General features: G+C 38.9%; 1 protein-coding gene across 4 annotated transcripts in view; it reads right to left on the reverse strand.

The window, feature by feature from the left end:
- The window catches only part of ACVR2A (activin A receptor type 2A), an 88,299-nt gene extending 87,332 nt beyond the window's left edge, over nucleotides 1-967 (reverse strand). For 2 of the 4 annotated variants that reach the window (XM_030801009.1, XM_030801008.1), the window contains exon 1: nucleotides 568-758. In XM_030801009.1, the coding sequence (XP_030656869.1) occupies nucleotides 568-622 (55 nt within the window). In that variant the 5' untranslated portion in view covers nucleotides 623-758. Of the gene's footprint in view, nucleotides 1-567 lie in introns of all 4 variants that reach the window. The other 2 variants (XM_030801011.1, XM_030801010.1) reach the window with 2 other exon arrangements.
- Nucleotides 968-14,890: the final 13,923 nt, after the last annotated feature.

Raw genomic sequence — 14,890 nt, forward strand, 5'->3', positions numbered from 1 at the left:
CTATTTTTAACACTGCTGGACGCTGAAGTTGAAGAAAAGGTGAGGGGAAACCCATATTAAATTGCTGATAGGATGTATTGTTTCTCACAGCCAAAATTAAGCAGCAACTGGCTTGATCTATGTCGTGATATTCACCGGTGAAGCACTAATTAAACGATGACAAAAAGCAACCCTTGTTTTGGAGGAGCCCACACTAAATACTCCTTTCAGATCTCAACCTTTGCATAAATTGTCACTTGTGGTATTTGCGGCTTAAATGCAACCCAACCAGCGCTGTCATCCAGTGTTATGGCCACAAAACATGACTTTCTCACTTCCACAACAACACAGCACTCACTCTTATCAGCTCACCGACCCAACTCAAAAGGAGAAAAATGCATGGAGGTTTCCAGATCACAATCAGACCTGGGCGGGGGGGGGGGGGGGCGGTGGCAGCTGAGGGGCGCAGGGAGTGGGCAACCTCCCCAGGCTCCACTGCACTCTCCGACTCGACACCAGCCGCGGCCCCCAGCAGCGGCCGCCGCGGCCGCAGGAGCAGCCCCACCGCGCCGCGCTCCCTGCACCTACCTGAAGAACAGGAGATAAGAAAGACGGCAAACGCCAACTTTGCAGCAGCTCCCATTTTCCCGAGGCGCCGGGGAATCCGGAGGAAGTTCTCGCTAGATATCCAGTTCCCTGGGTCTTCCTCGGAGACAAACCTCCTGGTGTAAAATCAACCGTCATAAAACATATTCGGAAGCCCAGACCAAAAAAAAAAAAAAAAAAAAACGTTCACTGGGTTTAAAAAAAAAAAGAAAAAAAAAGAGCACAACGATAAAAAATAAAATGCACCACGGGGGAAAAACCGCCACACACACGCACAACACACAAAACCAAACAACGAAAAGCCAACAACAACAAAAGCGGGTTTAAATCACTGTCAAAATCACTGTCAGCTCCGCTCGCCTCTCCCGTCTCTCGGAACAAAACGCCAGGCTGAGGCGAGGAAGAGGCGGCGGCGGCAGCGGCGTCCGCTGCCGCCCGGACAGTCTGGGAACCGACTGGGTCCGACGTCCGGACCGACCTTCAACCCGGACACCTAAAGTCCGAGGACCACTGGCGGCCGAGCTCGCGGCGGTGGCGGCGAGGCGGCTGCGGCGCGGGGAAGGGGCGGCGGGCGGCAGCGGCGGCGGCGGTGCAGGCGGCGGCCAAGTTCTGGTCCAGGCTCTGGCTCCGGCTCCGGGCTCCGGGCTCGGCCGCGTTTTCGGTCTCCTGGCCTCCGCCGGGCTCCGCCCCCCAAACTTCCGGTTCCGGCCCGAAGCTGGAAGCCAGGCGCAGCGGAGGAACGCTCGGCGGCAGCGGCGGCGGCGGCAGCGGCGGCCGGGCGCAGCGCGCGTGCCGGGCCGGGAGCGCGAGGAGATTGTCGGGGAAGCAAGGCGGGAGTGGGGGAAGGGTGAGAGAGCGAGGGCGGGGCCGAGTGGAGGGCGAGGAGGCGGGGCGGACGGAGGCTCGATACCGCGAGGCCTCGGCGTCCGGCCTGCTTGGGCGAGAGATACCGCGACAAAGGGGCGCGGGCGCCTCAAAGTCCCTAAGCTGTGGCTGGGCTGTGGCCGGGCGAGTAGATGCGGGCTGGACCGGGCACGACCCGTTTCCAAATCGCGTCCCACGGGCCTCTCTGGAGCGCCGACCCGAAGGGTCAGGGGAAGCCCAAGAGGAACAGGACCCCGAGGTGGGGCGAGTGGCCGGGGACTTCTCCAAGGGGCGTCTGCGGCGCCCAGTCTTTCCTCTGGGGGGACGCCTCGTCCGCTTTGAGACCGAGGATTCGGTGGAAGGCGGACGTGGGAGCTGTTTCGCCGCGCCCGCCGAGCTGCCCAGGCGAGCTCGCGACGCGCGAGCTGGTGTCTGCGCCCCCAGACTTAGCACTGCGTCCCACCGCTGCAGCTTCTGCACACGCGTGCTGTCTTGGTGACTAGAAAAGAAAAAGAAAAAACTCACGGAGGAAGGGCTGTCCACCCGCTCAGGATATTCACGCCATTTATCACGATGCGCAACTTGAGTCCATTCCCGCCGTTCCTTTTACACACAAAGCATTGTGTTGAAAACTGTTTTGCACGTAATAGGTGCGCAAATATTTGTTTACTGCGCTTTGAAGAAAAAAATGAGAATTTCGAGCGACATATTTGATGATCAGACAAGTGATTATTTGTCAAAATTTTAGCTATTTAAGGGCCTGTTTTTACCCCTTAATCCATGTTGATTGCTTACAAGCTGGTGTGCTAGGCACGGAATGGGATCCAACAGGTAAAAATAGGATGGATCCCTACCTCAAGTAGCTTTTAGTATTTCCTGTATTCAGTTGGCTGCAGAATACAAACCAAAGACTATTGACGGTAGTTGCTCTGTCAGTTACCACACTTTAGTGAGCTTCGTGAAGGTAGAGATCTTGATTTTTTCCTTATTTTATTCCAGCACCCGGAAGTATCAACTAGCTCATAAGTGCTTAATAAATAATTGTATAAATGACTAAGGGATGACTGCCTTTCTCTTAAATACAGTCTCCGTTAATGTACTCTACAAAGTTTTGGTTTTTAATAAAGCAACTGTATAATATGGCTAATTCATGTTTCACTTGTGGTTTACTGATTCCCACCTTTTCCCACAAAGCCAAGTCTTCTCACTTATAGCAGTTTACTTCCTCTAAATTACTCTGTATTTCTGTCTATTAAGTTCATCCTGTAATTATCTGCCCATTTCTACCACTTGTCAGGGTTATTAATAATCATTGTGGCTCTTTAAACTCTCTCCAAGATTGCCAGTTCTCAAATCGTGGTGCTCAGAATTTGACTGATGTTTGCAACAGTTACAAAGTCCCAAGTCGGTATTAAAGGTGTCTGAATGATCTCATGTAGTTCTCCTATCTTTATGAGTTGATCAAAGGAATATGTATAAGCCTTCCATTCTCTGGTTGAATTAAGAGTTGTACTAACGGTTCTGGAATGGAAGAATATATTTTACTCTAGAAACACTTGAAGTTCATTACAGAATTTGATGTAGTTAGGGTCAGGCCCCACTCTTGTCTTATCTGTGCATCACTTCAATATTTCTTTAATTGTGAAACGAGAGCAAGTGGAATAACTGGAATAGCGAGTAATACAACTGAAACTTGAAAATATATTCCTTATCTTACCAACTAAATTTGCCAGTATAAGAATAAGAGCATGAAAATTATTTTTCTGTAGTATTAAAGAGAAGCAGCCAGTCTTCATGAGGACATTCTTTTCTAACAAAGAAAACCCCATGGGAGAAGTATTAACAACCAGTAACAGTAGCTATTCTGTTCCTAAATGTATTCAATTACCCCTTCGTTTTTTTTTTTTTAATTCAAAAATAATGTAACCTAAAAAGACAAGGAATTGTGACTAATTCCCACCGGAGCTTCAAAGCTTAAAAAGAGGTAGCTACAGCTAACCCCGTTGCCCTTCTTTCCTCCCTGTTTTCTAGAATCACTTTTTAAAATCCACAAATCCAACAACCACTTCCTAACACATTGCAAGGTGTAAAACCTGGTTTGGGAAGGAAAATGAGAAAGGAGAGGAAAGGAAAAGGAAACATGAATTCTAATCGACCAGAGCATTGGGCATTATGAGATAAACATCTTTAGCTAACTTCATTCACTTCCCAGCCCCAAGACCTAGCCTTGTGGCCACTCCAATGCTAGAATTTGAAGTTCAGAGTCCTGCCAAGTTCAATTGAACTGAAAATTATTCCCAGGTGGAAGAATCTTGAGAAGCCAGTTCAATCTAGAGTGTTGGCTGGATGAGGAGGTAGAGGTAAATGGCACAGACTGCTTCCAGAATAAAAGATTTCTTTTTGTGTTAACAAAGTCATGGCTCAAAAGGATGTGGAGAAGTTTAAATCTTCAGTTCTGAAGTAGAGCTGGAGATGAACTGGGTTATAACTGAACTTGCGTTTGGACCCACCAACGGACACTTTAGCAACACATGTCTAATCTCTTTTCCTTCATCTTCAGGAAGATGACTGAAAACCTTCGGAGTATGAAGGATGTTAAGTTCCCCTTAAATGAAGGATTTAGAAGCTTTTCTGCTGCTTTCTAGCTACTATAAAAATCTCCTGTGCTCAGATAACATGGGCATTCTTGAAGTGGCACAAGTAACGAATTTCTTATATGCCAACGCTGTAAGGCATAATGCATGGGGAATAAATTTGGTAACTTGGTGAGTACAAGAAAGGGAGAAATGATCGATGTATCTTTTATAAATATCCCCCTCTCCTTAAGTGCCCAAGGTGGGAAGAAAATTCTCTACATCCTAGCTTTTGCTGCTATTTATTCCTCCCCTTCTGTTTACGTCCATCTATATAGCATTGCACTGTGCCAATGCGGTCAAAAAGACATATTGAGGAGGATAAGAATGTGGGAATGGATAAGGGGAAAAGTGTTAAAACAAAAGATTTTAGGTGAAGAAAGTGAGTTAGAAGAGTTAAGAGAAACTGTGATGTAACATAAATCTCAACAACCAATTGGTTTCTCTCTAACATCCCAAAGGTAATATTTGACTTTTTCTCCCCACTATCACCCCCTTCAAAATTCAAGAAATGTGTAGGGAACAAAACTAATAGGCTTAATTTGGCAAGGATTCTTTCCCACCCTCCACTTCAAATTCATTACCACAGTTGCTTAATTTTCTTGAAGAGGTACTAGGACTCAATTCCTCCCCAGGCTGATAACCACAGTGCCTATGCTAACACTACTGAGCAACCGTCAGAACCCACACCCCCAAGTGGTTCCAAATTATGGTGTTACTGATGCTCCCCCACTGGTGGGTAGGAGGTGGGAAAGGTGTTGATTTGGACAATAGCTGGTAAGGGTGATGGCACTGGTTTTTAATGTCCTGGGACTAGGATGCTAAATACTCTGCAGGAGGTTGGGCATTTAGCATACCCAACAAAGAATAGTTCAGGATTTGAGATCTATTACCTTAAACCAATATCAAATGGAAGAATGATGGAGTAAACCTGCACTACTCAAAGTGTAGGTCTTAAGCCAGTGTTGGTCTCAAAAGATTTGTTACTAATATTTAATGAGATATGTATGGACACAGACAACAATTGTTCAGAAAGTTTTGTAGAAACTTGATAATTATGTCTGTTGAAACTAACTATAAAATAATTGAGCTTAAATTTTATTATTGTTTTAATTTCAAGTGTTTTGTTTTTTGTTTTTATTTTTGAGATAGGTCTCACTCTGTCACCTAGGCTGGTGTGCAGTGGTGCAATTACCACTCACTGCAGTCTTGACTTCCCAGGCTCTGGTGATCCTCCCACTTTAGCTTCCTGAGTAACTGGGACTACAGACATGTGCCAACCATATCTGGCTAATTTTTTTTTTAATTTTTTTGTAGAGACAGTGTTTTGCCATATTGCCAGGCTGGTCTTGAACTCCTGAGCTCAAGTGATCTGCCTACCTCGGCCTTCCAAAGTGCTCAGATTATAGGTGTGAGCCACTGTGCCCAGCCTCAAGTTCTTAGCAATTCAATTTTATTGTACTTTGACTTCACGAAGGTCTCATAGATTGGAAATTAATCATAGAGAATCTAAGAGTGGATTTCCTACTGGAGTAGAAAGCAGACTATATACACAATTGTTCCTCAAAAAAATGTCCTTCATCCATTTTGACAAGTGCTTAAAATCTCGAATAAAGCCTTGATATTATAGTCCTGAAATTTTCTATAATACAAGTCTGCATAAGGGTCAGTCATTTTCATTACACTCTCTGTGGCATTCATTTATTCAACAAGTAATTATTAGGTACAGAATTTGTGCTAGATTTTGGTTGTACAAGTGTCAAATGAAATGGATATAGTCTCCACCATCACTGAGCTGACAGTATCACGAAGAAGACAGGAGAACAGCCAGTAAACAAGTAATTCCCAAATGGAAAGGATTATTTATAAAAACAGACAGAATGCTGAGATAAAGAGCAATGGGATAGTTTAGGAAGAGGGGATCTATTTAGAGAAAATGATTCAGGAAGGACTTACAAAGGATGTGACATTTCAACTGAAACCTGGAAGATGAAAAGGAGATAACCATGAAAGAAGCTAGTGAAGAAGAAACAGTATGTATGATGTATTTAAGAAATTGAAAGGCGGCTCTCATGGCAATGAGGAGAGTAGTATGAATAAGGAGAGAGAGGAAAATAGGCTCCAGTCTATGCAACAGCCTATGGACCAAAGTAAGTTCCTTGGATTTTATTCAAAGTGAAGTAGCAATCCACTGGAGGGTTTTAAGTCAGGGACTTGTGTGGTCTGGCTTAGGTTTAATAGATTACTCTGGCTGTTACATGAAGAATGAGTTGCAAGAGATTACCAAAGCAAGCAGAGAAATTAGTTAGAAGAGCATTACAGTAAGTCAGACATGAGATGATAATATTGTAAACTAATACAGAAAGAAGTGGGCAGATTTAAGATATATTCTGGAAGATATGCTGGTAGATTGGATGACTCCTACTTTTTTTCTTGAGCAAATGAGTAGAGGTCATGTCATTTATTGAGACGGGGAAGATTTAAAGGGAAGAGATATTATAGGGCAGAAATAGGAAAGATGAATAGTGAAAATACTAAGTTTTAAAAATGTTATATTTAAGATGCCTGTGAGACACTCAAATGGAGATAGATGTAACATAAGCAAGCGGATCTACATGACTGAAGTTTGGAGCAACACGCAATGCTACAGATATAAATCTGGGAGTTCTCACCACACAAATTGTATTTAAGGCCATAGAAATGAATGAGAGTATCTAAATAGGGAGTAGAGAGAGAGAGAAGAAGAAACGTAGCAATCAAGTGGAGGATTAAAAGCCAGGAAAGGGGATAAAGAAGTGGCAGACAGAGATGAAATAAAAACTAGGGGCGACGGATGTCACATGTGGGCGTGTTTCACAAAAGGAAGATAGGGACGGTGTTGAATCCGATAGAGACATACAGCAAAATGAAAAACAAAAATGTCAAGCCATTGGATGTGTCATCATAGAAGGCATTAATGTCCTTGACAGTAGTTTCAGCAGAAGCTAGATAGAAATATTTGAAGTCAATGGTAAATGAAAATTTAGAAACATCAAAAATAACAAAGCCTTGGCCCGGCACAGTGGCTCATGCCTGTAATCCCAGCACTTTGGGAGCCTAAGGTGGGCAGATCACCTGAGGTTGGGAGTTCAAGACCAGCCTGGCCAACATGGCGAAACCCTGACTCTACTAAAAATACAAAAATTAGCCAGGCATGGCGGTGCGTGCCTGAAGTCCCAGCTACTCAGGAGGCTGAGACACAAGAATTGCTTGAACCTGGGAGGCGGAGGCTGCAGTAACCCAAGATCGCACCACTGCACTCCAGCCTGGGCGATAGTGCAAGACTGAGTCTCAAAAATAAATAAATACATAAATAAATAAAAACCAAATACAAAAATAACAAAGCCTTAAAGACATTTGGCTATTTAAAAAAAATCAAATAAATGGGGTGGTGGCTAAAGGGAAATGCACAATCAAGAGAGTATTTTATTTTGTTTTTCTTTTCAGAGGAGACGTCATAAATTATACATGTAAACTCATAGGTATGGTGCCATAGGAGGAAAGATTGAAAATGTAGAAGAAAGGAAAGCTGAATGGGCAAAATACTTGTGAAGGCAAGAAAGGACAAGCTTCAGAACATGAGAGAGTTAGATTGGCCTTTGAGAAGAGAGTGGTTGTTCTCTTCCTCTTCCTCTTCCTCCTCCTCCTCATCCTCCTTTTGAGGCAGGAAGGGCAAGCAGAAGCAGATGAGTTTGCAGAAGCAGATGAGTTTACAGAACCGAACACTGGAGAATGATGGCAATCCCAGCTGAGGGCTCTTCTTTTCTCTGACATATAAAGCAAGGTTTTCACCTTAAAGTAAAAGGGGCATGATGAAAAGGTATGAAAGAGTCCTAAGTGAGACTGGAGAGAGAGGGTTTATAGTGGAATTGCCAGGGTTGAGTGCCCATTTGAGATTGGTGACTCCAGTCTACCCAGCTGTGTGATTATTTTCTGCAACATAGAGGTGTTGGCAGACACAGAGAGGGCAGATGATTGAGTTCTTAACATGGCTGGATTTATTAAGTAAGTGATTTTGAGAAAGTGAGGAGTAAAGAAGTTATGGGAATTATATGGGAGCCATTGGAACAATGACTCACAGAATTTGAGTTGGACAAAAAGAAAGGACAGTCTAGCAGAGGCTATGTGGATAGAAAGAATTGATAGGAGAATGGATCAGATCAGGGGTCCCCAAGTCCCAGATCGCAGACCTGTACTGGTCTGTGGCCTGTTAAGAACCAGGCCACACAGCAGGAGGTGAGCAGCAGGCCAGCAATCATTACCACCTGCGCTCCACCTCCAGCCATCAGCAGCAGCATTAGATTCTCGCCAGCCCTATTGTGAACTGCATATGCAAGGGATCTAAATTGTGCACTCCCAGTGATACTCTAATGCCTGATAACCTGAGTCAAACAGTTTCATCCTGAAATTATCCAATACCCCCATGGAAAAATTGTTTTCCACAAAACCGGTCCCTGGTGTCAAAAAGGTTGGGGACTGCTGGATTAGAGGACTGACACCATTAGGAGGATCCATTGCTTCTTGGCAGATATTTAAGCAAGTGAGCTAGAAGGATAGGAGCTACGGCCAGAGACGAGAAATTAACAAGGTTTTGGAGAGGAATTGTGTCTGGTAATGACAATGGCCAGGGAGTTACCATAGTAGTGATAGAAAAAATGGTCACTGCTGATGAGGTAGTCCAAGAATTGGGATGTCAAAGCATCCAGGGTGTTGGATGAGTCCATCTGTGCTGAGATAAAATTATCATAACATTTTAGGAATAATTATTATTTAATGCTCTATTTCTAAAGAATTATAAATAAGAAAAGAAAAATAATAGATGTTAGTTTAATATTATTTGGTATGAATGTAAATTTTTGCACTTTGGCGACAGAGAATGATATAGAGTACTTTTTCCCATTTTTTTTAAAAAGCCTGTAAAGAAAAGAACGATTGCTTTTCTTTTCTTTTTTTTTTAAATTTTTGTTTTCTTAGACTTAACTACACTGGATTTGCCCACCTGTTTAAGAATGCAAATTAAACAAAACACTTAACTGCACTTTATTGTGCTTCATTTTAACTTAAATCAGAAGAATTTTAATCAAAGCCATACTGAAGCTTTAGGGGAAACTAAACTGTGGGAGTGTTTGCAGTGATTTTAACTGGTCAAAATACATTATGTGCATTTCTTTATATTCAAAAGCAATTATTATTAGCTACTCCTGAAATGAAGTAATAATTTTATCCTATTTTCTGCTGAACAAATACAAAGGTTAAATGGCTTGCCCAGGGGCACAAATTGAATCAGTAGCAGAAATGGGATTATAACTCCAAACTACTGACTCAAAGCTTAGTCCAATGAGCCATGCTGTTGCTCAAGTAGTAAGCACACTAATTGTTCCTTCAAGCAGGAAACAGAGCTCTAAATGGAGCATGTCCCATCCAGAAGACCTATGCAACACAGTAAAAACACCTACTTCTTTTACTTAGTTAAAACAAACAACAACAATAAAAAAACAAAAACAAAGAAACAAATAAAACCACCCCCCCCACCCGGCCACAGAACTGTTAAACTTGCCTTTTTGTTAAAGAGGAAATAACTGGTATCAATTCGAAAAGTAATACAAAATAACTGTTATAAAAAGGCACTAAATTTTATAGTTATAAAACCAAAAGAATGTCTGATATTGTTTTTCAATGCTATCATTAGACCTGGGTTACACAGAATGGTGAATTTACTGTATCAGATAAACACCAAGATAATTCAGGCATCCAATTTACCCTTTGTTATTTAGGCTAATCATAGAAAAATAGCAATTGTACACATTTTATTTAATATTTGAATAAATGCCTTCCTGACTCATTTCTCTTATTTCAAATCCACCCAGGTACATAGTTGTTTTTCACTCAATTTTGACTCTGTAATTTTAAAACCACAAATGAGAAGATTATTGAAAGTAGATTCTTTTTAAATTGCAAATTAAAAGTAAATAATTCTATTTCCACTTTTGGCTATGATAGAATATTTTGTATTACATTAACTCTCCTATTATGAACAACTATTTTAAAATAATTTATTCAACAACTATTTGAAGCCACTAGAAAGGAACTAAGGAAGACAGTAAGTACTGGGGGGACAAAGAACCCAGAGAGGAGAGAAGTATATTGAATTGAGCCCCACATTCACCTAAGCTTTTCACTTTGGTACTTGCAGATTCATGGCATAGGTAATAGAGGCTAAGAAGAAAGTAGCAGTCTGGGCTTATGTAATTTCACTGGGTTAGGGAGACAGATGTTGGAGTTTGAGGTGCCAAAGTGATTAGGACTTGAGGAACTAAGGTCCAGGAGTTGAGAAAACCAAAAGGGAGTCCAAAATTCTGTGCAATATCCCTTCAAGGCAGGTGCTGACTCCTCAACTATGCAGGGTGAAATGTAGAGAAATTAAGGGTAAAGGAGCAAGTTGGAGGTTAAAGAGTTTAGCCAAGATTTTGCCAATTTTGGAGACCTTGGGAACCAGAGATGGGAATTTGGGGACCACCAAGGAGGGAAAGTCCAAGTCAAATACCTCAGAATTTCAGATGAGAACTCAAGAAGACTATTCTTTGCAAAGTAAAGGCTAAGCTTTAAGATTTAGGACAAACTGGAAGTTGATGAGCCCCCTAAAATCTGAAATCCAACATGACCAAATTGGTATGATAAGTCCATGCATTATATGACTGATGGAGCAAGTTAAATTCTTTCTGAAAAAAAGATAATAGAGCGTTTTTGCAATTTTTCACAATGCCCAGCATTCATTAAAAAATTACCAACCACGTAAAACATAGGGCCAAATGGAAATGCTGTAACCAAAATTAGAAGAATTATAATAAATTAAAATATGGATATAGAGTAGATCAAGCACAGCAGAAAAAAACAATAATGAATTGAGAGGAAGGACGTAGTAAATATTCAGATTTAAGGATAGAGAGTAAAAAGGATGGAAAATACAGAAGAGATCATAAGAGATATGTAGGACAATTTAAGTTCTGATGTATCTGTAATTGGAATCCCAGAAGGATAGGAGAACATTAATTGAACAAAAGCAACATTTGAAAAGCTGTTGGCAACTAATTTTACAAAACTAATGAAAGAAATCTAGTCATGAATTCGAGAAGCCCCACAATCTGCATTCAGGATAAATTTGTTTATAAATACACCTAGAACATTGTATTCAAACATCTGAAAACAATGATAAAAATGAAATACTGACAATAGAGAATAAATACACATTACTTTCAAAGGAGTAAAAATAAGACTTAGTGCTGACTTTCCAATGGAAACTATGGAAACAATGGAATGACATCTTCAAAGTTCTGAAAGAATACAATTGCCAAGCAAGAATTCTATAATCATAAAAATATCCATCAAAAAGGAATGTTAAATAAGTATATTTTCAGACAAACAAAATTGGAGCAAGTCTGTTGCTAGTAGACTCACACTAAAAGAGAATGTAAGGATTTTTTTCGTTTTTATTTTTGTTTCCATTTTTTTTCTAGTTTCTAGACCTAAGCTTAATTTTTCATATTTAAACATGGAACTGCAGAAAAAATTAATAACACAGGGAAGGGTAAATATATGAGCAAATCTAAATATAAACAATAGCAGTAATGTATTATAGGTTTTAAAAATAGATGTAAGATTAAAATACATGACAGCAATTGCACAAAAAGTAAAAAGAGAGTATTTTAGTCAGTTCAGGCTGCTATTACAAAATATCATAGATTGTGTGGTTTAAACGACAAGAATTTATTTCTCGAAGTTCTGGAGGCTGGGAAGTCCAAGATCAAGGTGCCAAAAGATTCAGTTCTTGGTGAGGGCCCTCTTCCTGGCTTGCAGCCAGCCAGCCACCTTGTGGCTTTGTCTGTGCATGGGAAGAGAGAGAGAGAGAGAGCGCAGGAGCGCGTAAGTGAGCAAGGACTCTGATCTCTTTATCTTCTTACCAGGGCACTAATTCTATCCTAGGGCTCATCCCGAAGCACCCCCCTCCAAATACTATTATGGTAGGGATTAGGGACTCAATACACAAATTTCATTATGGACATTCCATTCATAACAAGGAATAGATGAAGTTAGAGTGTTGTAAGGTCCTTGCACTATTCAAGGAGTAATAAATGTACTAACTTAAGGTAGTCTGTAATAAGCAAGGATTAATATTTGAATCTATTATTTTAGGGTAATCAATAAAATAATAAATATATAACTAACAATCTGGTAGAGTAAATGGAATAATAAACATTTGATTAACCTAATAGAAAGAAAAACAGAAAACACTAAAATAGAGAAAATAGTAAGATGGTAATATGAATCTAAATATGTCAATACTTGCATTAAACTAGTGGTATTAATACTCTAATTAAATGATAAAGATGATCAGAGTAAATAATAAAAATAATACCCAACAATATGCTGCTTATAAGATATGCATTTTAAATATAAGGACTCTTGAAGGTTGATAGTATGAAAGACATAACATAAAAATATAACCAAAAGAAAATGGTGCAGCTGTATTCATATCAGGCAGATTCTAAAGCAAAAGATATTAGTAGAGAAAATAATAGTTTCATAATGATAAAGGGATCAATAGAATTTTAAATTTAAATTTAAAGATAATAATATAGCCTTAAAATACAGGAAGAAAGATATTACAGAAATAAAATATAGAATAGACAAATTAGAGAACCATAGTTGAAGATCTTTTTAATACCTATTTTAGTAATTGATGGTGAAAAACACTATACCTAACAACTGCAGAAAGTAAACATTTTTCTAATTCTCATGGAACATTGCTCCAAATCAACTATGCATAGTTGGAGCAACTAACAGTAGCTTTCAAATCACTTAAATTATACAGAGTATATTCTCTGACCTCAATAGATTGAAGCTAAAAACTATTAAACTATTAACAGAAAAGGAAGCAAAAATCCTCAATGTTAGGAAATTTTCAATACATTTTTAAATTACTTATGGACCAAAGTGGAGATTGCAATGGAAATTAGAAAATATTTGAGTTATGTTAGCAAAAATGCATATACAAAAACTAGTGCTTGCAGCTAAACTGCATAGCAGGAAATGTATAGTCATAAGTGCATTTAGTAAAGAATAAATGCTGAAAATCAATGCTCAGATTCCATTTTGAGATTCTAAAAAAGGAACAGCAAAGTAAATGCAAGAAAACAAAAGGAAGTAAATGATAAAGTTAAAAACAGGAATCAATAAAACATAAAATAGAGAAAGTATTTAAAACTTGGTTGTTTGAAATGATTAATAAAATTGGCAATGCCCTAGCAACTCTAATCAAGAAAAAATTAATATTATCAGTATTAGAAATTAAAAGGTGACATCACCCTATAGATATTTTAAAGGCTAGAGAATATTGTCACATGTACTGCTAATAAACTTGAATATTTTGATGAAATTGCAAAATTCTTTAAAAACGAAAACTTAGAAAAATGGACACAGGATGACTAGACAATCTAAATCATCCTATATCTATTAAATAAATTAAAACATTTAATAAGAAACTTTTCACAGTCCGTTTCTCTCTCTCTCTCTCACACACACACACACACACACACACACACTCCAAGTGTACATGATTTCACCTGTAAATTCTTCCAAATAGTACAGGAAAAAAAACGCTATTATTACATAAACTCTTCCAGAGAATTTAACCTTGATTCCAAAATCTAACAGACATTGCAAGAAAGAAAAATCACAGGAAAATAACTTTCATGAAGAGACAGAAAAATCCTATAGAAAATTTTGTAAATAAAATCCAGTGATATATTAATAAAGCAATATGTCATGATCAAATTGTGTTTATTCTAAAAATAAATGGCTAATTCCACATCAAAAAAAGTAAATAACAGTATTAACATAATAAACAAGAAAAGCCCCTTGATTTCAATAGATATGTTTCACTAGATCCAAAAAAATTATTAAATGCAATTCAACACCTGATTGTAACTTAAAAATATAATTATTAACAAACTAGGACTAGAAGGGAACTTTCTTCATCTGATAAACACTATCTGCAAAACAAACAAAAACAAAATAAAACTATAGCTAACATCAGACTTAATGATGATATATTGAGAGTTTTCACCCTTAAATTGGAAAGGAAGATTATACCTGCTATCATTGCTTTTATTCAACACTATGCTGGATGTGTTAGTATTATAATAAATAAGGATTAGAGAGGAAGAAATAAGACTGTTCTCACTATTTACAAATGTCATAATTGTAACATGTAGGAAATTCAAAAGAATCCACAGATAAACTGCTAGAATTACAAAGTGAATTTAGCAGTCTCTTGATAAAAAGTCAATTTGCAATTGTATATCAACATTTAGCAACAATTAGAAAATGAAAGCTTAAAGAACACCAATTTCAGAAGCATCTAACAATATGTTACCTAGGAGTAAAACTAATATAAGATATAAAATACCTCTACACAGAAAGCTACAAAATATTACTGAATGAAATGAGAGGATCTATATAAATAAAGGCATACCATGTTCATGAAATAGATAATGTTATAAAGATTTCAATTCCCTTTCATTCATCTCTAGATTCAACACACTGCTAATGAAAAGCATAACAGGTTGTGCTTTTGTTTTTAGTTTGGTGGCAATTGGATACAGTGATGCTAGAATTTAGATAAATTGATAAAAATAGGCAAGCTAATTTTAAAATACGAAATCACAAATTGGAGTCTGAAATGCTCAAAAAAATCTTAAAGAGCAAAGAGG

Source organism: Nomascus leucogenys, chromosome 20, assembly GCF_006542625.1.
Source record: "Nomascus leucogenys isolate Asia chromosome 20, Asia_NLE_v1, whole genome shotgun sequence".
NCBI lineage: Eukaryota > Metazoa > Chordata > Mammalia > Primates > Hylobatidae > Nomascus > Nomascus leucogenys.